The 21,769-nt window shown below is 57.5% G+C and overlaps 2 protein-coding genes across 5 annotated transcripts in view; one reads left to right on the forward strand and one right to left on the reverse strand.

Moving 5' to 3' along the window:
- Window positions 1–21,769, reverse strand: part of ITPR3 (inositol 1,4,5-trisphosphate receptor type 3) — a 275,096-nt gene that overhangs the window by 219,935 nt on the left and 33,392 nt on the right. The gene's annotated exons all lie outside the window — the stretch shown is intronic.
- Window positions 805–21,769, forward strand: part of FOXP4 (forkhead box P4) — a 37,226-nt gene continuing 16,261 nt past the window's right edge. For 2 of the 4 annotated variants that reach the window (XM_048926320.1, XM_048926321.1), the window contains exons 1-3: window positions 805–997; window positions 13,220–13,418; window positions 20,026–20,115. In XM_048926320.1, the coding sequence (XP_048782277.1) occupies window positions 13,236–13,418; window positions 20,026–20,115 (273 nt within the window). In that variant the 5' untranslated portion in view covers window positions 805–997; window positions 13,220–13,235. The remainder of the gene's footprint in view (window positions 998–13,219; window positions 13,419–20,025; window positions 20,116–21,769) is intronic. The other 2 variants (XM_048926322.1, XM_048926323.1) reach the window with 1 other exon arrangement.

The following is a 21,769-nucleotide window of genomic DNA, read 5'->3' on the forward strand; positions in this document are numbered from 1 at the left end:
CTGAGCCGCCCTCAGGGCAGAGATCTCAACCCCCCCCCCTCTCCCCCCAGTCCCGGCTCCAAACAGAGTGGGTTTGGGGTCTCACAGCCATTCTGTGATCTGGGGGGGATGTGGGGAAGGTGAGTCCCCATCACTGCGCTGTGATCTGGGGTCTGGGCCCTCAGTCCAGATGTGGGGCGGCAGATGGATGCCGGCTCGGCCGCATTGACGCGGTGCTCTGATGGCGGTAGGGGCCCCGGTGGGTGAGCGGTGGGGGGCGGAGGGGGGTTCGGGGGTCACCCCGTCGCCTTTCCCCTCCGCACAGCGGATCGCGGCCCCCCCCCCCGCTCCCCGGGCCGCCTCCGGAGCCGCTCCGCCCCGTGCCTCAGTTTCCCTTCCAACGCTTTTCCACCGGGAGACCAAACGCGGCGGCAACCAATTAACGCGGGCACTAATTAACAAAAAAGGGGGAGGTGGGGGGCGGCACCGCGACCGGGAAACGCGGGCGCACACGAGTGGGGACGGCGCTTCCCCCACACAAAGCGGCGGGCGGGCGCTCGCCCCCCTTCCTCCCTCCCTCCCTCCTCTTCCTCGGGGGGTGGGGGGGGCGGGCGGGGAAAGCGGCTGCACCTGCTTTAGAGGAACTATGGTAGGGCGGCCGGCGCCCGCCCCGCGCCGCCGCGCCCGCGCCGCCGCCGCCACCGCCGCCGCGCCGAGCGGAGCCCCGGAGCTGAGCGCGGAGCGAACGGCCCCGGCCCGGCCCCGGGCTGCCCGCGCTCCGCACGGCCCCGGCGCGGCGCCGCCCAGCCCAGCCCAGCAGCCGCCGCGGGGCTCCAGGGGCGGCGGCGGTGCCGGTGCCGCTCGGGCCGCCATGGCGCTCCGCTCCTAAAGCCGTCAGCAGCCCCGGCGCGGCCGCCCCGTCGAAGTTTTTTCGGTGGGGAGGAAGAGGAGGAGAGGAGGAAAAGGAGGAGGCGGTGCGGCCGCATGCCCGCCGCGGGCCCGCGCTCGGCGCGCTCAGGTGGGTGAGAGCGGAGCGAGGGGGCGACGCGGGACCCCCCGCCCCATCGCGGCCGGCAGGTGTGGGGGTCGGGGGGCTCCGCGGCCCCGGAACTCTGCGGGCGCGGCCCCCCCTCGTTCCCCCCCCCCCCACCCCCCCGCCCCACTCCGCGCCGCTCGGAAGTTTGTGCGGCGCTCGGACAAAGGCGGAGAGAGCGGGGTCGGTGAGTGCGGGGCGGAGGGGGGCGGCTCGGGGGGCTCCGCTCGGTGTGTGTGGCGGGGAGTTCGGGTGTGCGGGTGCCGGGGGCTTCTCTCGCCCCTCCCCCCCCCCCCCCTCCTCTTCCACCGAGGCGTTTCCCCGCCGGCAACGGAAGAAGCGGGAGTAGGGTTTGGGAGTGGGGCTCCGAGCTGACCCCATCTCCCCCCCAACCCCCTCCCTCCCCTTCGGCCCGATCCGCTCCGCAGCCCCCACCGCTCCGCGCCGCGCTCCTTTGTTGGGACTTCGCCTTTTCCCCCTTCGTTCCGTTGCTCGCCGCAGTTTTCACGCCGGCCGCTTTGAGGGCTTTTTCTTTTTTTAATTACTATCACTTTATTATTATTATTCATTTCTCCCCTGTCCTCTCCCACCGTTTCCCCCCCCTCCCCCCTACGCCTCCCCTCCTCTCCGCATCCCGCAGCCGTTCCCTCGTTCGGGAGCGAGAACTCCGAGCGGAGCGGCCCCAACTTTTTGTGCCGCACCTCCGGGCCCGACCCGCGGCCGTCGGACCGCTCCGAGGTGAGGGGGGGAGAGGTGGAAAAAATAATTAAACATCATAATAATTAAATTGCGAGAGGCTGTGGGAGAGCCCCGCAGGTTGGGGCCGGCGGGGGTTGAGGGGGGGGGGGGGCGGTGCGGCGGCTTTCGGGGTTCGGTGCCTTTGTTCGTCGGGGCGGTGCGCCGAAGGGGCTGCAGGGTGGGAATGGGGCCGGGGGGGTTACAGCGCATCGTCCCCGAGGTGGGACGGCCCCGCCCGAAGGATCCCGGCGGGGTTTGGGGTGGGATGGGGGGGGTTCGGTCCTTCCCCGCCGGTGTCACACGGCCGCGATTTGGGGACGGCCGCGATTTGGGGACGGCCGCTCAGTGCCGCGTCGGCGGAGCGCTCCGGAGCAGCGCCGGGAGAGAACAAGTGGAGCGCGGTCGGCTTTTCATTTTCCAGCTCAAAATCTTTTTTTTTTTTTTTTTTCTTTTCTTAAAAACCCACCGACCGAACCCAAAGCGCGGTGTTGTCTCCCCTTCTCCCTCCCTCTCTCCCCCTCCGTCACCGTGCGCTTTTAATTCGGGTAAATCAGAACGCTCCGTGCTGTGCTGGGGGGGTAAAGTTGCGTTGGGGCTCCGCTCTGCTTTGCACAGCCCTGAAGGAATCCTCTCCCGTTCTTCCCGGAGCCGCCAGTCGCGTTGTAAAGCAATAAAAAAAAATAATAATAATTAGTTCTTAGTTTCTGTATTAAAAGCTTGGCCGAACCAGAAGTAAGATTTACTTTTTTTGTTTTTTTTTTTAATCATTATTATCATTCTTTTATGTATTTCTTTCTCTGTGTTAAAAATCTCCGCCGTGCGCTGGGAAATCAGTGCGGTGCAGTGGGACTCAGTGGGGTCTGTGTGATGCTCCCCCCCTCAATTCCCAACAAACAGAGCTCTGGAGCTCCTGCAAAACCCGACTCTGAGTTTCTTTCTTTCTTTCTTTTTATGAATTCCCACCTTTCCTTCAAGTCTAAAACCCAACAAGCCCCCGGGGGTGGATGGATGGATGGAGAAATAAGCGGGTTTGTAACATTTCTCGTGTTCCTTTCCCCCGCCTTCTTTTCTTCTTTTCTTTTTATTATATTCTTTCCTCGTTTCAATCTAGAGAACAACGGGAAAAGGCCGTGGGGTGAAATTCTGTGCGTGGTGTGGGGCTGTGAGTGGGGCCGGGTTCGGGGGCTGCTCTGTTTGTGTATGAGCTTGTATTAATGATTGGGGGGGGGGGGTTGCTGTTGGGGCCCCCCGGCTCCGTGTTTCGTCAGCCCGTGCATTGCTGGGCGCAGTGAATTCTGTTGAGCTGCTGCATGGAGCCTGGATTTGGATTTGGGGCAGAGGAGGAATAGGGGAAATCCCCCCCCATCCCAGCCTCAGGAGGTGCCCCCCAGCAGCAAGGTCCTGGCAGCACTGTGTGTGGGGAAGGGGAGTGTTGGGGCTGTGCCTTCATTGAGGGAAGATGCAAGGAGGTGTAAAGGTGCACTTTGGGGTCGTGGCCTTCCCTCCTTCCCTACCTGCCCCCCCTCCCTTCTCACCTGGGAAAGGGTGGCATCGCTCTGACACCCCCCCTACTGTTTTTCTGTCCTCCCTCCCCATCCGTGACTTTTATACAGCCGTGTTTAAAAGTAGCACGCGGCTGTGGCTGTCGGTGCCGGGGGCTCAGGAGGGCTCCTCTCGCTGCGGGATGTTTTCCCTTTGCCGGGCTCCCTTGGAGCCTGGAGCGCTATGGCTGCAGGTTGAGGAGGGGGTCCAGCAGTGCCCCCAGCCCCACTAGCAGTGAGCGCCGGCAATCTCCTGCGCCGCGCTGCGCTGTCCGCTTTGATTTCCATCTCCTGCGGCTGAGCCGTGAGCTGGGAATGGAGCGATGGGGGGAGCGGAGCCGGAACGCGCCCGGGCTGGGACCTGCCGAGCAGCCCGGCGATGGGAGCGAGCGGCCGGGTCCTGCGGACGCTGTGCGGGGCCGCGCCGCTCGCTGCGATGCTGCTCCGGACTGGAATCGCTTTGCAAAGTTCTGCTCCTATGTAAAGCCCGCGGGTTGCAGGAAGCGCTGCCGGGGATCGGAGCGCTGCGGGGAAACGCGTTTGGGAGCGAGGAGGTCGGGGGGGAGTTGGGCCGAGAGGAGATGCTGCGGCTGTGCGCTGTGCTCGGGAGCTGTGAGCTGGGCCCGGGATGTCCGTGCAGGGCTGTGCCGAGTTACAGTGCCGGCAGCGTTGCTGGGCACGGCTTGGCTCAGCCCCGTTTCTTCTATTAAAAAAAAAAAAGAAAAGAAGGATAAAAAAGTGAAATGCAATAAAATAAAAGCTGCTGTTGGCCGCGTGCTCGGAGCCGTCAGCTCAGCCCGGCGCTCCCCGTCCCCGCGTTGGCAGGGAGCAGCGCTGCGCTTCGTGCTCCAGCAGAGCTCCTCCTGTGCTGCAGGAATTGGGTCTGAGCGGCACCAGAAGCTCGGACACAGAAGCACCTCGGGGCGGTGGTGTGGTGGGGTTGGTGTGGTGGTTCTGGATTTTGTTTGTTTGCTTTATGTATTTTATTTCTGAGCAGAGCAGAGCGTGGCTGGGAAGCAGAAGGGGTTTCTTGCGGCTCCTCTGCCTGCATGCGTTTATCAGAAGTGTGGAAGGTGCAGTAATAAAACTTTTTTTAATTTTTGTTTTGTTTTTGAGGAGGGGCAGAAGATTCCTTTCAGGTTCGCAGGCAGCTGTGAAAACAGGCACCAGGAATAAAAATCTTTTTTAACGTACGGGGGGGGGGGGGAGAAAACCCCACCGGGGGCCCCGCTTTGGAGGCGATCTGAAAGCTGTTTATTCTGCCTCATTGGCAAAGCTTCTGCACGTGACTGTGCTGAGAGGTGGCACAGGGACCCCCCCCCCCCCTTTCTCCCTTCCAGTGGTTCTGCTGGGCCGTGAGGCTGTGCTGGGGGCTGAGCAGCTCGGGGCAGCAGGCAGTGAAGCAGCGCGTTGCCGTGCACCTTGCCCAGCTCCTTGCACAGCTGCGTTTATTGGGGCGGGATGGTTTGGCTGTGCTGGGGGGCTCATAGGATGCAGAACAGCCACACGTTGCCCAGCACCGCAGCCCAGCTCTGTCCTGCCTGCCCCTCATTGTGTATGAGCACGGAATCGATCCTGCACACCATAGGGTTCGGTGAGTAACTCTTATTGCTGCTTTGCTGTCAGTTTGTGAGGGGCTCTGCCCTCTGTCCGTGTGTTCGGCATAGGGACCTCCTCTGAGGAGCTGTCATGTTCCATGTCACAGTGTGCTCAGTTTCAGGGACGCAGCCGCCGGGCTGGGTGGGCAGGTGGGTCGTGTAGGGAAGAACAGCAGGGCTGATGCTGGGGTGCACTCTGGCTCCCCCCAGCAGTGGGTCTGTGGCTCCTTGAGGTGTGTGGTGATGGTTTGGGGATGCATTAGGTGCCCTGGGATGGTGCCAGGTAGTCCTGGAGCTGCTATCAGCCCCAGAGGTAGAACAAGGATGGAGATGCGTCCCCAGCCCCGCCGTATGCAAGCAGAGGGCTTTGGGGCTTCAGACTGTTCTTGGGAACCTCTGTGCATAGGCAGCAGCAGAGCTGTGTGTGTTGCACATCAGGAGAGGTTGGCTGCCCCAAAACCTGAGGTTGGCACAGAGGCCTCGTGTCGTTGTCCTGGTGGAGCCCTGCAGCCTCGCCCTGTGCAGGGGCTGTGCTGGCTTCGGGGCTGCAGCGGCACAGAGTGCCATCTGACGCAGAAGCGGAGCAGGGCAGCGGTGCCCAAGCAAACCCCAAACCTGTGGCAGTGTGCGTTCTGCCTGAGGCATCTCCTCCATCTCTGCCCTGGGAACAGCCCCACCTGCAGCCCCGCGTCCCATCCTGTGTGTGCTGGGATGGCAGCTCCCTGCAGCAGTGCGCGGCTCTGAGGTGGGAGATGAGGGCGGTGATGTTCACCTTCCTGGGGATGGGACAGGGAGAGAAAATGAAGCGCGTGGGGGGCAAAGTCCTTTAGCTCCTGCGGCAGGAAACGTGGATTTTGAAAATGCTGTTCAGGGCACAGCTGCAAAAACCACTTCTGCTGAGATGGGTTTGGGTGGGGATGAAGCCACAGCGCTTACGAACACCACGCTGGGAGATGTGCGCACGGGGGCTGCAGCAGAAGCAGGGCTGGGCTGCAGGTGCGAGGTGGGAACCAGGGAAAAAGGGGGGAAAATGGACAATGGGGAGCTGACAGCACACCTCATCCTGCCTTGGGGCCACGTGCTGGGCCAGCAGGGACACATCACACGGAGCCGCCGTGCCCATCAGAACTGCGAAGGGGAAGAGAAATGGGGAAGGAGCCCCGACCCCCCCGCACAGGGTGAGGTGTGTCTGGGCGTTCCCACGCTGGGATTTGGGGCCACGCTTCCCTCCCGCAGCCGCACACGTTCCCCTGTTGTCGTGTCTGCAGGCAGAGGTTGGTGCTTTGGTGCTGCTGGGGTTGGGTGCTGCAGCACTCTGCTCCGTGCGCCGGGTCGCAGCTTGGCTCTGCTGCCCTGGGGTGGGGAGCTCGGGGTCTCTGGATCCTTCCCAAAGGTTGCTCCATTCAGGCTGTTGGCACTTGGCCTTTTCAGCAGATTTTATTGATACTTAACGTGGCGCATTCTGCTTTTAGGATCTCTTTGTGAATCCCTTGAAGCTTTCCCCTTGATGCTGGCAGGCTGCAGCCCGCACAAGCACCTCTGATGGCAGGGAGAGCTGTGGCCTAAATCTGGGTCAGGCTTGAGGCTGTGGGATCAAACAGTGCGTGGGCCCTGCAGGTGGCATGGAGCACAGCCCTATTCTCGCCGTGATGCAAGGGCATTGAAGCAAGTGGCTTCAAAGCAGGGTTAGGGTAAGCAGGTGCCCAGCAGGGCTTGGGGCACGGGGATCACCAGGGGGGTCATCCCTGCTGGAGTCAGTGCTTTGTGCAGTGTCCCTTTGCTGGGACGTGCCCTGAGGAAGGGGGATGTGCCCTGCCCTGCTGCTCCCCTGCACATCCCAGCAGTGCAGCTCAGTGCCTGGCACACACGAGTGGCTTCAGAGGGGAAACCATTTCTAAGGGGGGCCATCTTTCACCCTGCCTATGCTTCAGGGATGGATGCATCTTTGGAGCAGGTGGGGGCTGCAGCCCTGCCCCATCTGTGCAGTGCTGGCAGTGATGCCACAGCACTGTACTGCGGCCGCCTGCTCTCACTCACCCCAGGGTGGGCAGTGGGGTCCCGCGTGCAGTGATCCCACTGCACCCCCTCACTCTGGTGCACCCCTGATGCCCCATGGCAGTGCATGGTGGCACTGTGCGGAGCTCTGTGCCTGCACACCCCAACACCGAGCAGTTTGGGGTTCTCCCCGTTGTCAGGAGCACGGCCTGCACTGTGCAGCACTCAGGCAGTGCAGTCCCTCAGCACAGCTTCCTGTGCTCTGCCCGACCCACTGTGCTGCCATGACTGGGGCACCAGAGCTGTGCTGCAGAGCAGGAGGCGCCCAGGGAAAGTTGTGCCCCACTGCTGCCTTTTTCCTTCTCTCTCCTCGTGAGCAGCAGAATTTCTGGATGGGAACCACACGGAGATGGGACTTGAAGTGGAAAGCATCGGCGTGCAGCAGGCGCTGTGCTGGGGAGAGCGCTCCCCAGGTGAATTTTTGCACAACCATCACCAAGTCTGGGACAAAGATTGCAGCATCCATGTTCTTCCCACCACAGAAATAATCGCCGTGTAGTCTTTGCAGCTCCAGGACTGCGGTGATGTGTTTCTCCTGGGTCTCACCTGGGACACCTCCCTGCTGCTCTCCTCTGCCTCACTGCAGCTGGGCACTGCGCTGGGGCACCCGTGGGCATTTTCCCTCTCAGGTGCAGAGGGAGGGCAGGGATTTGCACGTTGTGTGTGTGTGCACGGCGTGCTGCGTGCAGGTGCTGCTGCATGTCCCCGCTACACACGTGTGTTGGTGATGGGGAGCAAAGAGGCACCTGTGTGGTGTGTGAAGGAAGACGCTTACGCCCCAGGCTGCATTTGCAGGTCAACGCTGAGCAAGATGCTGGTGTCACAGCAATGCGTCCTGACAGCGTGGGGACACAGCTGGGGCCGCAGTGCCGTGCACATGAGCAGGGCTGTGTGCACCTGTGCATGTGAGGGGAAGCGTTGATGTGCACACGTGAGCACAGGTGTGCGTGCAGTGCTGCGCCCCTGCACTTGAGCAGAAGTCCTTTCCCCACGCGTGTGAGCACAGATGTGTGTGCAGCCCTGTGTCCGTGCACAGCTGCACAGCTGCACGCAGCCGGGTCCCGTTGGGGAGCAGCGCTGGAGGTGCCGTTAATTATTTCAATGGGGTTTTGCAGCAGAGGTGCCCCGCTGCTGAGCTCTGCGCGGCCCCCATCCCGTGTGGCACGCGCGCCTTTTCCTCCCGTTGCTTTTCTTTAATTCCTTTCCCCCCCCCAGGAGTTTGGAGTGGGGTTTTTTTGTTGTTGTTCCCTGCAGTTGTGTTTTGTTGTTTTTTTTTCTTTCCCCCCCACCCGCTTCGTTATGGTTTTTGTTAATTAGATTGTGACGGGGATGGTCTCTATTCAAACGGAGAACCTCGGGGATGTGCGCTCACAAGTGCGCGTGTTGCGGTGCTGGGGGGTTGTGGGGCCTTGAAAGAAACCATTTTACAAATAATTTCTTCATAAAGCTCCTTAAAAGCGAAGCCCCCCCTAATTAACCCATTTGAATTTCCCCGTTCGCCGCTCGGTGCTTCCTCGGGTGATTAGAAAGGGATATTCATTTATGCCTTTTAAACGCCGCCCCGATTAAAATCAGAGAGGTTTTTTTTTTTTTTTCTTTTTTTTTTTTTTGCCTTCATCAAAATCTAACATCCTTGAGAAATTAATTTGATGCCTCTTGTTATCAATTAATTGAATCTCGTTGGGAGAGAGCCTGGTGCGGCGGGCGCTGTGCCGGCCCTTCCCTTCCCCGTTGCTTTCCCCCTCTCTTCCCCTTCTGCCGCCGCTTCCGAGCGCTGTGACATTATAAAAACTCGGCCCTTCTCCTCCTTATTTTCACCCATCTCATAAAATCGATGAATAAAACTTGCTCCCCCCCCTCCCCCCATCCCTCCTCCCCCGTTCTCTGCAGTTCCTCCAGTACAAAATACCCTTTTTTCGTTCTCCCTTTCCTATAACTTACAGTGGGAGAGAAAAGAAACTTGGTGCTTTAGCAATCTCCCGGCGTCGCGGCGCAGCCTTGGTCCGTCTTTCTTCCTTTTCTTTGCTGGATATTGGATATTTCACTTGAATCTCCCTCTTTTCAATTAAAAGCTCCTTCCCCTCGCCCCGCTCCATTCTCCTCCTCTGTCTCGGCGGTGATTTTCCTTTCTTTAATATTTCAGCTCTATCCCTGGGGACGGATCTGCCCGCGTCTTTTTTTTTTTAATAGACTTTTTCTCCCTCTATTAAACTTTTCCAATCTTCGTCCCTTTATTTTATTTTATTTTTTTTTACCTTCCCACCTTTTTAAGCAAAAAAAAAAAAAAGTTATAAGATTTAACTTCCCGAGTGCCCCGGTTCTGTATTTAAATAACTGAGCCAGGCAAACGTCGGCGCCGGCTCCGTTTGAAGTCTCCTCACAGCGACGGCGGTGGGTTTGGGGTTGGGGGCCCACAGTTGGCCCCGCTGTCTGCCTTCGGGGTGCTGTGTGGTGTGGTTCCCTTTGCTGCAGGAGCAGAGGGGTGCAGGTGGTTGTGTTGCAGTTCTGCTCCCCTCCAGCCCTGTTCTGCACCCAACATCAGTGTTGGTTCTGCTGCGTCCCAGCACTGCTGTTTTTGGGCCCCTCTGTCACTCCGGGCTTGAAACCTTCACTCTGGACCTCAGACCTTCTCTCTGTCCGTGAGCATCTGTAGGGAACCCTAAACTCATCCATGATCACCTGCGGGGGATCCCACGTTTCCTCCATGAGTACTTAGAGGGCACCCAGACTCATCCATGAGCATCTGCAAGGGGCCTCAAACCCACCCATGACTGCCTGTATGGGATCCCAAATCCCTCCGTGAGCATTTGCTGGGGATCCCAAGTCCCTCCATGCACAGCCGTTGGGACCCTAAACCCATCCTTAAGCACCTGTGGACCATCCTAAATCTTTCCATGCACATTTGCAGGGGGCTCCAAGTCCTTCCATGAGTACATTTAGGAGATCCCAAACCCATCCATGAGCACCTGTGGGGGATCCCAAACCCATCCATGGATACCTATGGGGGATCCCAAACCCATCCATGAGCACCTGTGGGAGATCCCAAATCCTTCCGTGAGCATTTGTGGAGGATGCTGAATTCCCTCCATGAGCACTGATGGGGCACCCCAGACCCATCCATGAGCACCTGTAGGTTACTCCAAACTCACCCACGAGTGCCTCTGAGGAAGCCCCCACCCATCCACGATCACCTGTAGGGACCCCAAACCTGTCCATGAACGCCTATGGGGTGCCCCAAACCCATCCTGTAGGGGATGCTACGCCCAACCATGAGCACCTGTAGGTTACCCCACACTCACCCACGAGCATCAGTGGGTACCCAGTGTGGGGTGCTCCCACCCCTGCCCCATGGTGGGCGCCCATGGGTGGCACTGGGGTTCCCCTGAGTGGTTGACTGAGGCCCAGGCACCGAGTCACTATTTAATTAGAGGTCCCTGATTAACAAAACTTGGTGTTCGGCTTCCTCCTGCCCTCGTCTTTCCTGGCTCCGAATCAATGGCTTTGATATGCTAATTAGGGAGTAATTTAATTTCAAAAGGCCGCAATTAACAAGGGTGTTGTGGACATGCTGTAGTTAAGCGGCGTAATCTAATTTGCATTAGTAACAAGCAGGGACTAATTAGAAGCTTAATTAGACACTTAGACGGCTCTTGTGTTTACTTTCTTAATGAGATGGAGTGGGGCTCTCTCTCTTTTTTTTAATCTTTTCAAGAGCACAACGGAGGGAAACATGGAATGGAGCCACGTGCCCGGCCCTGACCCTGCTGGGGGGCTTGGGTGGTCCCAAAAAGTGGGGCAGAACCCCCCTATGGAGTCAGAGCATCGTTGGGTGCAGTTGGAGCATCACTGGGTGCAGTTGCAGCATCCTTGCGTCTCCAGGTGCTCCTGGTCCAGGTCGAGCCGGCAGTTGGGTGACCCTGTGGGGACGTTCCCCCTCGGTCCCTGGGGATGGGGAGGCTGCCCCGTCACCCCATGCCCTGATCCTGGGGTGATGCAGTGCTCAGTGCTGCCCGGAGGAGTCGCTGGGAGTGAGATGAAAGTGGGAGATGAAAGTGCCTGGAGGTGTGATCCCATTAAAGCGGTGCCCGGGCTTAGCCAATCCTCGGTCCTTTAAATCTCTTCTAATTTCCAGTAATGCTTTAGATTCATTTTAGCTCCCCCGGACTTTTATTTTTAATCCCCTTTCCACATTTCCATGTGTTTATGTGTTAATTAAAGGGTAAAAAGCCATTCTCCAAGCAATCCCGGCTGCCTCGGATTCGGGGCGGCTGCGGAGCGTTCCCACTGCTGTGCGTGGGGCTGGGGGCAGCCACCCCATAGATGCCACATCCCTCCTCCAGCGCCCACGGCTCCGTCCCCTCCACACTCTGAGTGTCCATCAGGCTGTTAATTGCGTTAATTACAGAGCTCAGAGGTGTTAATTGGAAAAGCCCGGTCCCACGGCTGCGGTGTGTGTTGGGGTGTTGGTGGGAAGGAATGGCGCATGGCGGGTTAGCGGCAAGTCGGGATGTCAGGGAGATGTTGCTGCTCAGATTAAGCAATTGTTAATTAAAAAACGACGGTAATTAATATGCTCTGGTTACCATATGGCGCTGCTGAAGGCCGGGGGAGGCGTTTGTTGCAGAAGGTGCTGCAGAAAAAGGGGAAAGAAAGGCGCAGACCTCGCCGTCATCGTTTTTATTATTGGCTTTTTTTTTTCTATCGGGTTTTGTGAAACTTTTATATGAATGGAAATATTTTCATTACGACGAGCGCCTGCTTTTATGACTTCCTGCACAGTGCTGCTCCGTCCCATCCGGGCTGCAAGCTCTCTGCAATGCAGGGACGGGGCCATCCCCCACCCCACCCCATCCCATCCCATCCCATCCCAATCCACCCCATCCCAATCCACCCCATCCCATCCCATCCCACCCCATCCCATCCCTGCTGCTCCTCACTGCACAGAGATTTCCTCCCATTTCCCAGCAGCTCTCTCCATCGACTCATCCCCGTGGCCAGGAAAGTTGATATCCTTTCCAAAACTCTTTTTTTGGGGGGTTGTTGGTTGTTGTTTTTTTTTTTTACTTTTTCTTTTTTTGGCCTTTCTTTAATGCTTCCTGTCGTAGCTCTGGATGTTGCTGTTCTCCATATAAAAGTCAGATCTCTCTTTTTGAATCCTGCTGAGGGGTTGGCTGTGGTGAGGCCGTGTGACTGCGGGACCTGTGGGTTCCTTGCGGGGCTGCACGTGTCCAACACTGCAGAGTTTTCTGTAGGAAAGTGAGAAAAGCAACCAAAGAATTGAATTTTTCTAAAGACTCTTTGCTTTTGGGGCAAAGCAGGAGGAAATGGAGCTCCAGCTTTCCTGGCTGCTTCGCTCCTAACACAGCACCTGCAGGCAGCATCCCTGGAAGCCGCTCAGCTTGAGCTGTCCCAGGGCTGCTGCTGTGTCCCCACGCACAGCCCCATGCAGTGTCCTCCATGCACACCCCATGCAATGTCCTCCATGCACACCCCATGCAGTGTCCCCATGCAGTGCCCCCATGCTCTTCTCCCCATGCCCCGTCCCTGTGCTCATGGTGCAGGAGAGCCGGCAGCCCCACATGGGAATTAATGTCAGTCATATACCCTGCGGAAATGACTTCTGAAACGCATATCATCTCAAACATGCAAATGAGAAGCTTGCTTCACCCTGTTTAATATGAATGATCAGCTCCTGAATAGCTATTATTACACGCCACATTTCAGCAATTATGTTGTTCGCGGTTTGTCTTGCTGTCTTTTGGGGCGGGGTTGGGGGAAGAAGGGGGAAAAAAGAGAAGAAAAAGGGAAAAATGGTATTTCTTGTCCCCGTCCCTCGTGCTTTATTTCGTCCTCAGCTCTGAGCACTGGTGGTGGGCAACCAGCCCATGGCAGGAGGGGCTTTGGAGCCCCTTCCAACCCAACCATCCCATGGTTCTGTGATCTTTAAGAAGGTTGTTCTGGCTACTGCTGCTGCATCTTCTGCTTTGTGCCCAGCTCCACTTGCTCACACCAGCAACAAACTTCCAGGCTGTGTGCCCTGCAGGAAAGTGCTGTGATGCCCTATGGAAAGGTGCCAGCACTGCTGGGATCTTTAGGGGGAATCACGTAGTGTGGGCTCCTCCAGCCATTCTGAAGGTTTGCACCATCGCCGTCTCCCTCTCCTCAAAATGAAATATTTTGTCATTTCTGAACCTGCGATAAACTCTCACATCCTGGTGCTGGAGGTGGGGGGGTCACGCTGTCTTCTCACCCTCCGCTCTCTCCTCTGTCCTCAGGTCCCTCTAGCACGTCATGATGGTGGAATCCGCCTCGGAGACGATCCGCTCCGCTCCATCTGGCCAGAACGGGGTCAGCAGCCTCAGCAATCAGCCCGACGGGGGCGGCGGCGGCGGCGGGGGCCGGGAAGGGGCTGCCAGCGGGGACAGCAATGGGGAGCTGAGCCCAGTGGAGCTCCTGCACTTCCAGCAGCAGCAGGTAGGAAGGATCTGCGTGGGGTAACCCAGTGTTGGGCACGGGGTCGTGGGGGGGACCTCTGGGTTTGGCCATCCCAAGTCCTGCTCTAATAGGGACACCCAGAACTGGTGTCGTGCTGTAACAGGGATGCCCAGAGCTGGCACCCAGCTCTGCAGCCAGCTGCCTTCTGGATATCCCCAAACGTGGTGACTCCACAACCTCTCTGTGTGCTCTGTCATGAGGTTCTTCAAATATTGGGCTTGGGGCAGCATTTGTGTGCACCCACCCCTCATCCCCAGGGCTGCTCCAGGAGGTGGGTCGCACCAAGCCTGGTTCTTGCACCCATCTTTACAGGGACGGAGCCCTGGCAGCAGCCTGGCTGTGCTCTGCAGGGAAGAGTTGCCTGTGCTGGGGTGGGTTTGCACACTCAGACCCCTTGGGCTCAATGCGCGAGGAGGAGGAGAAAGGCTTTAGGAATAAAATGAAGGCCACAGACAGTAAAGGAGGAGCAGGTTTGCTCTGCTTCAGCCCATCCAGCTGGGTGAGTGCTGGGAGCTCAGAGTGCATTGAGATGAATTAAGCTCACGTGCACAGCTGTGTGTGCACTCCGTCCTGGCACACACATGTGCACCTTGGAGGTGGCACCCGGCATCCCTGTGTTCCTGCAGGTTACCTTTCCAAACAAACTTTGGAGAAAACATAAATTTTCCTCCTTGGATACTAAATAAGGCAATGATCCCTGCCTCGTATGGAGATCGCCTCCCTGAGCCATAAATTCCAGCGTGAAAGCTGTAAAAAATTGCTGTGTCTGATACTTTAGTAGTGAGTGCTGTAAATCCATTACCTGAATAACAGCCGTTTCGCACGCAGTTAAGCCCCCGTTCCCCTGCTCTGAAGGGTAATCATGCGTGTAATGCTCCCGCGAGTCACCCTGCCAGCGCCTCGCTCCCCTCCCCGGCCCCGAGTTGCGTTGGATGGATCGGGGACATGCAGCAAAGTGCTGTGAGCTGCAGGCCGGGCTGCGCTCTGCGGGGAGGGGGAGACGGGGGTCTGCACGGCGCCGTGCTCTTGGCTGCACCCGTGCAGGTGCACGCTGCGTGATGCCTGCTCAGTGCATGGCCTGGGCTGCATCTCACCTCTTTGCCCAAATCTCACCTCGTCCCCGAGTGTCACCCTTCTGCTTCTCTTCCTTTAGGGCTCCCAGTGTCTCTGTGTGTGGAGTTCTGAAGGCGGACGGTTGGGTACAACCGAAACCAAACGCCGTCTGCAGTGCCGCACCTGGGGAGGGGGGTGATGTCCCCACAGCCATCCGTCTTCCTGAGCACCCGCAGGGTCAGGAACGATGTCCCCGGGCAGGAAGCTGTGCACCATTAGGTGCTCTATGAGGGCTTTGAGTCCGGCCCCTGTTGTTGGCTGCTGCTGTCTGACAGCTCCTCCGTGCTGAAATCACCCTTCTCTCAGCTGTGCAAAGCAGTGGGAGGTGGGGGACATGAAAAAGCCAGCACTTGGTGCCCCCACCTAAGCTTGTAGAGCCACCAGTGGCTTTGAACTTGGGCTTGCACTTATGGGACATTTCCCGACAAGGTCTCGTTGTCTGCCCTCATTTTTCAGGCTGGTTTTGGAGCCGTGAGCTGCATCTTTGGGCTCTGCTGCGTTCGATGGAGCCGGAATCCAGATTCCCTCTGTGGGTTTGCACCAGGGCTGCTGAGCAGGGCTCAGAGTTTGGTTTGGTGGTGCTGGGGATCCCTGTACCCCTGAGGGAGGTCTGCGCATCGCAGGGTGGTCAGCACCCTCTGGGGCTGCTCTGTGCCCTCCTGGCTCATGCACCCATCCGTCCCAGTCCATCTCTGTGCCATCCATCCTTCCCATTGGGAGCACCTCCCAGGCTGTGGAGCCTCCCCTCCCTCTCCCCCTGCCCAGCATTGCCCCGAAATCCTCAGCTTTCAATGGAGGGGCCCCGGCTGCAGAGCCTGAATAGCGCATGCCGCTTTGTGCCGGGGCTGGCGGAGGGGAGAGGTCGGCCGGGGGCATGGGAGGGCTGCCCGGCCCCCAGCGTCTCCCCCCGCCGTTGCTGTGGGAACGCTGACAGACCTCCAGCGCGCCGGATCCGCGCCCCAAAGCGCCCACCCGGGGCCATTAAGGAGGGGGTGTTAACCAGGGGTTGGACCTGACCCCATCCAAATGGGGGAAACGGGGCGTGGGGTGGGGGGCACTGCCCAGTGCTGGGGTGTGGGACAGGGCAGCACTGGGGCTTTGGGGTATTCAGGTGCACCCCATCACTGGGGGGGGCTGGGGGTATTGTGCAGAGCAGGGCCCCAAGTGCTGGGGTTGGTTTGGGGCTCACAGGGTTCCCCACGTTGCTCCAGGAATGTCCTCTCGTGAGTTTGTTGCACCTCAACCTTTCCAAATGCTGTGCCTGCATCCTCTGCTGGAACCCCCAATTGAAGGGGGGCAGCTGGAGCCCCTCTGTGTCCCCTGCGCACCACAGAGGCTGCACAAACTGAGGGCACCTCAGGTGGCACTGGGCTGCACAGCACCTGCAGATGCCACAGGGCAGCAGAGCGCCGTGCTTGCCTCAGGTCTCCCCTGAATTTGGGGATGTTTGGGGTTTTTTGTTCTTTTCTTTTTTTTTGTAATTGAAATTCCACCCTAAATTCCACCTCCCCGCTGTGCGGTCCTATGGAAAAGGAGCGTCTGGAGAGCTCTGCTTCTCCCGCGTCAGTCGGGGTTTTATTTTATTACACAAAAATAGAGAGATATTTACAGCTCATTGCAGACGCGTGCAACATGAAGGGCGAGTTATTAGGGGAAATAAGGCTTGCAAAGGAAAGCAGCAACTTGGAGAAGTTGGAGGAAGGGGGGTGGGGGGCAGCGCTCCGCGATAGCGCAGATCCCATCTCCCACTCGCTGCACAACAGAGAGAAGGAAACTCATCCCTCTGCCCGGCGGCCCCAGGGCTGGTGCTGACAGTGCTGAGCACAGACGCGGCGGAGATTCGGTTTCTCCCTCCTCACGGGGTGGATGGAGGAGGGACGCCCCGCCGCGCTCCGTTCGCGGCTCTGAGCGGTGGGATCCGGCGGCGCGGCAAAGGGCCGCCCGGCGCACTTTTTCCTTTCCCCTCTCTGTGTCATTTTGTTCATTCTGCTCTCTTTTGAGCCATTTGGTTCTGGTTAAGCTCGGCCGGGGCTGGGCTGGGTGGAAGTGCTTTTCAATATGGCATCATTTACCGTTAATATCCATCTAAAAATATCTGCGCCTCGCTTAATGGCTCTAATTCTGGAATGTGACGATGTCATTTTTATGAGCTTAGTGTGAAAACTCTCCGTTTTTCTTGTTTTTCTTTTTTCCTTTTTCCATTTTTCCTCTTTCCATTTTTCTTCCTTTTTACCTTTCTTCCCTTTTTTTTCTTTTTTTCTTTTTTCCTTCTTTTTTCTTTTTACTTTTTTACTTTTTTCTCCTTTTTTTTCCTTTGTTCTTTTTTTTCTTTTTATTTTTCCTTTTATTTTTTCCTTTTTCCCTTTTTTTTTTCCTTTTTCCTTTTTTCTTTTTCCCTTTCCTTTTTTCTTTTTTCTTTTTTTCTCTTTTTTCTCTTTTTTTCTTTTTCCCTTTTTGTTCATCCCTTTTTTTTATTCCTTTTTGTTCTTTTTCATCTTCTCGAATTCTTTTCCCTTCTTTTATTTTTTCCTCATTTAAAAAAAACAACAACAACTTTTCATCCCATCCCAACCTCCTTTGATCCTCCAAGAGCACAGAGGGACAGCAGGGGACGCAGCCCACTGATGGATGCACTGTCTGTGCACTCACAGGCAAAATTCAGGGGGGCGATAGCATTTTTATGGCAGTCAACCCAAGACTCTGTGCAGTTTTTCCCCATTCTTTCAGCATCTCGTGGTGCTCAGCGTGCAAATGAGGCTGCGGTTGTGCACACAGCTCTATGGGGATGGGAGCGCTGGGTTTTTTAGGGGGGGCACCTGCACGTGGTGTCCAGGCCCTGCTCAGGTCCTTCCTTCACTTCTTTGCAGTGCTTACGAAAGGAAAGAAAGGAGCTCAAGCGTTAAATGGGCAGAATCCAGCCAGGTTCCAGTGCTGGGGCTCACAGCTGTGCGCTGGGTCTGCCTGCACCTCCCGGCTCTGCACTGCAGCCCTGCAGCATCAGCTCCCAGCTCTCAGTGTCTGAGACGCTGCAAACTTTTTTTATGGGGTAATTTGCTGATCAAAGGGAGCCATCCAGGAGCATGATGAATTTGACACAACCCATTCGTTCCTAATTACGGGTAACATGCTAATGACTCTTGAATAACACCGTGCAGCCGGCTGCGATTTAAGAAGGAAAAAAAAAAAATCATCTTTTTCAGCACTCGATGGAGCCGGGAGGTGAGCACACATCTGTGCTGGGGGAGATCTCCACCCCTCTGCCTCCCCGACCCAGCACAGGGTGGGGGCTGCACCCCTGCATACCCCTGTGCTGGAGGGCTGCATACAGCCAGGGTGCTCTGTAAGCAGGGTGCCCCATAACCGTGGTGATCCATGGCGAGGGTCTGTGTAACCTATAGTGAGGATTCCTATATAAACAGGGTGCCCCATAACCGTGGTGCTCTGTGGTGAGGATGCCCTAGATGGGGAGCGTCCTGTAGAGAGTGCCCTGTAACCATGGTGCCCTTTAGTGAGGCTGTCCTATAGCAAAGATAGGTGCCCTATAACCAGGGTGCACCATAACCATGGTGACCTATGACAAGGGTCCCTATAACCAAGGTGCCCTATAAACAAGGGTGCCCTACAATTAAGCTGCCCTATAACAAAAATGCCCTATAGAGAGGATGCCCTAATGCAAGGATCCCTATAACCACTATGCCCTATAACCAGGGTGCCCTATAGCAAAAGTGTCCTATAACCAGAGTGTCCAATAATGACTGTCCCTAAGATGAGGGTTCCCATAACCAGGATGCCTAATGGCCAAAGATGCCCCATAACCAGGGTGCCCTATAGTGAGAGTCCCTGTGACCACAGTGCCCTATAAGTGGATGCCACAATGTCTTTCCTCTGCCCAGGAAGTTTCACCATTCCCCTCCCACCTGTCAGCTCCTGAGCACCATTTCCCTTTGATCCCATACAGCATTTTTGGGGCTCCGTGCACATCTGCCCCATCCCATGGCTGACCTGAACTGAAGCAGCAATGTGGGGCAGCAGGCACTGGGGGGGAGGAGTGGTGCCCTGTGTGCGGTCCTGAGGCCATGCCATTTTTTTCCTGTAAATCTTGTAATTTCGTGCTTGAGAGCACACCAAAGTGAGGCAGCCAGCAGGGAGTGAATTAAATTCCCCCCTGAGAGGTGGTGGCTCGGCCCCCTGCGGCCCCACTGCTGCCATGGGACACCCGTGGCACTGTGCCCCCCAGTGCCCTGCCTGCCCAGCGCTGCTGCTCACTGTCATTGGTGATGCTCAGCGCAGAGCTTGCAGTGATCCCAGGTCCTCCTGGAGGCCTGCAGCTCCTCACTCCCATTGGTGCACGAAGAGAAAACAGGGCATGGGGGGTTGCAGGGAGGGCTGAGCTGCCAGGGTTTCCTGGGAGGCATTGGGCAGCAGCTCCAGGCAGCCTCCAAAGCTGCAGAGGGATTCCATGCGGTGCGGATGGAGGAAGCAAAGCCCTGCACAGCTCTGGCAAATGGACACGTGGAGAGCTCCGAAAAGCTGCACAGGGGCACAGATGTGCTTGGGGCTGCTCTGCACAGGGCAGCTCTGTGCCTAGGGCAGATCATACATCGAGCAGATCTATGGGGCAGCTCTGTGCACAAGGCTGCAGTCCCACTCCCGTCCCCGACCTGCCCAGCTCCTGAAGCCCCGCAATGCGATGCAGCTTTGCATCAGCTCCCTCCACTCTTTGGCTTTTAACTGGAATTACTGTTTTCATTTTGAAAAGTAATTAAAACATCAGACCTTGAGCTGTCATAACTGTCACATGGCTTTGTGTGCGCATTACCGATGCGCATCCATCGCTGCTAATAGCAGGGAAGCATCGGAGCCCGGGGAGGAGCATGCCCTGCACCAGCTCTGCAGGCCACAGGAGCTGAGATTCTGTTTATTTCCGCAGTGTTTGGGTGAAGTGATGGGTTTCTCCCCTCTTCTTTATCTGGTGAGGATGTATCAAGCTGTAGCCCAATATGTAGTATGAATTCTTAGAGCCTGCTCCTTCTGCTGCCGTGCGACTTCTTGGCACGATGCCGCTAATGCTGGTGTCCTCCTGCACTTCCCACAGCCCCAACCTGGGCAGCAATGGGAAGCTGTGGGGCACGCTGTGAGATGGCACCCGGTGTCTTTGGGCACGTGGCATGGCAGGCGCTGACTGTGTGCGGGGTGCAGTGATGCTGGATGCACGTAGCCATGGGAAGGCGCCGGGTGCTGCAGAGGAGTCTGGCAGAGCAGAGCCAGTGCTTTGCGCCGGGATGCGCTGTTGGTGCAGGAGAGCATCTTGTGCTGCCCTCCTTTGTGCCTCTCTAACCACAGGGAACCACAGTGGGAGGACCCACAGCTGGAGGGTGAGCGAGCCCAGAGGGAGGAGGAGGAGGAGGAGGAGGAAGAGGGGCGAAGGCAGAGGGCCCCTTCCCACCGCCCACCCCATGTGTCTCTTTTGCAGGCTCTCCAGGTGGCACGCCAGTTCCTGCTGCAGCAGGCCACGGGGCTGAGCTCCCCCAGCAGCAATGAGGGCAAGCAGCCGGCGGTGCAGGTGAGCCCCAGGACCTCCCCCTCTCCGGAGCTTTTTGGGAAGGGCTCGGCTGCAAAGCGGCACTGATGCGCAGGGGCAGGGCAGTGCCGTCTGTGGGATGGCTGCAACACAGCAGGAGCCCAGAGAGAGACAGATGCCCTGCAGAGCTCAAGAAAGGTGTTGAGGTTTGATGCATCAGCCCCTGGCTGTGTACGCATCCCATTCCTTTGGCTGCCTCTGTAACAGCAGGATGGGAAGGAAAGGGTTGCTTGGGGGTCAAGGTTGTGTCTGGGAGAAAGGTCCCCCGGGGAGATGTGGAGGGATGGTGGCATGGAGAGAAGGGCACTGGGTGCCACCTCACCTCGGGGCAGCATTTGGATAGGAAGTCTAGAGCTGCCTGATTACAGGGGAGAATTCATGCCCACAGGTGGGCGCTGGGTTAGGGGCAGTCCCTGGAGCCAGTGCCAGTGGGTCCTTGTGCAGGGGACCCATGGGGTGGGTGTTGGTGGCGCTGAGAAATGCGCTTCCAATGCACACAGTGCCATCAGAGAAGGGGGGTCTTCTGCCTCTGTGCCTCGGCCAAAGGAAGAGGCAGAGAGAAGGGAGAAAAGGGACGGGGAAAAACAGGGTGGGGGGGGAGAAGTGAGCCCAGAGAGTGGGGGAGGTAAAAAGAAGCAAAACCCAAGTGAATGGGAAGTGACAATTTAAATAGCTGTGTGGAGGGGCTCTCCCTTTAGGCTAATTAAATTTATCGGAGAACAGCAGGTTACCTTATTAGAGCCACGTGGGCTTAATTAACAAAGGAAAGTAATTAGCACGTGTGCTCCCCAAGCTAGAGGTCCTGCCTGTGCCAGGCGGTGGGGTGGGGGCTGCGTGGGGCTGGGAATGGGCTCCGGTGGGCTCTTCTCCACCCAGCACAGGAGCAGAGCACCGGGATCAGACCATTCCCTGTGCCCTTCCCTTTGCTTTTGCTTATGCTGCCGAATTGCGTTTTGATTGCAAGCAGCTCCTGTCCCCTTGGTGAGGCTTTACGTTTGGGCTGCCCCATGCACCCCTGCTCCTGGCCTCGCCTTGCTCTGTCCTTTGGAGGTTGTATGGCCAGGGCACGGCTAAATTCCAATGTGCATGCAGTGCTGCTGGCATCACGTCCCTGTGGGGCCGGGGGGACCCACACCCCCAACCTCCATGGGGCCGAACAGCAGTGAGTCAACATGAGCTGCAGGCAGGCGGCCTTTTTCCAGCGGTGTTTGCAGGAAGGAAATGCAGTCACCGCATGGAAAATCCCGCGCGGGACAAAGGCAGTAAGAGTGAAGTCACGTTCCGGTAAGCGCTGCGCGCCGCTGTCCGTCTGTCCGGCTGCAGCAGGGTTAACTGCATCTGCCGCCCTCCTCCCTTTGTGTTGCAAAAGAACTTGTGAAAGTTGTAGACGTGAGTCAGAAATAGCTCATAACTCAGCAGCCCGGCCTCTTCCTCCCCTGCCCGGCAGCTGGAGCGGGATCTGCGCGGGGGGAGATGGGGATTAAGCGGGCTGCTTTGAAAGGAAGTTTATCTGACGGCGGTGGTGTGGGTGAGACTGGCCAGGAGGCTGCAGGGCGAGGAGGAAGAGGAGGAGGAGGAGGAAGGCTGCGTGCCAGCGCTGAGCACCCAAGCCTGCAGCGCTGCGGGTTCCCCACTG

The sequence above is a fragment of the Lagopus muta genome, chromosome 24, assembly GCF_023343835.1.
Source record: "Lagopus muta isolate bLagMut1 chromosome 24, bLagMut1 primary, whole genome shotgun sequence".
Taxonomy (NCBI): Eukaryota; Metazoa; Chordata; class Aves; order Galliformes; family Phasianidae; genus Lagopus; species Lagopus muta.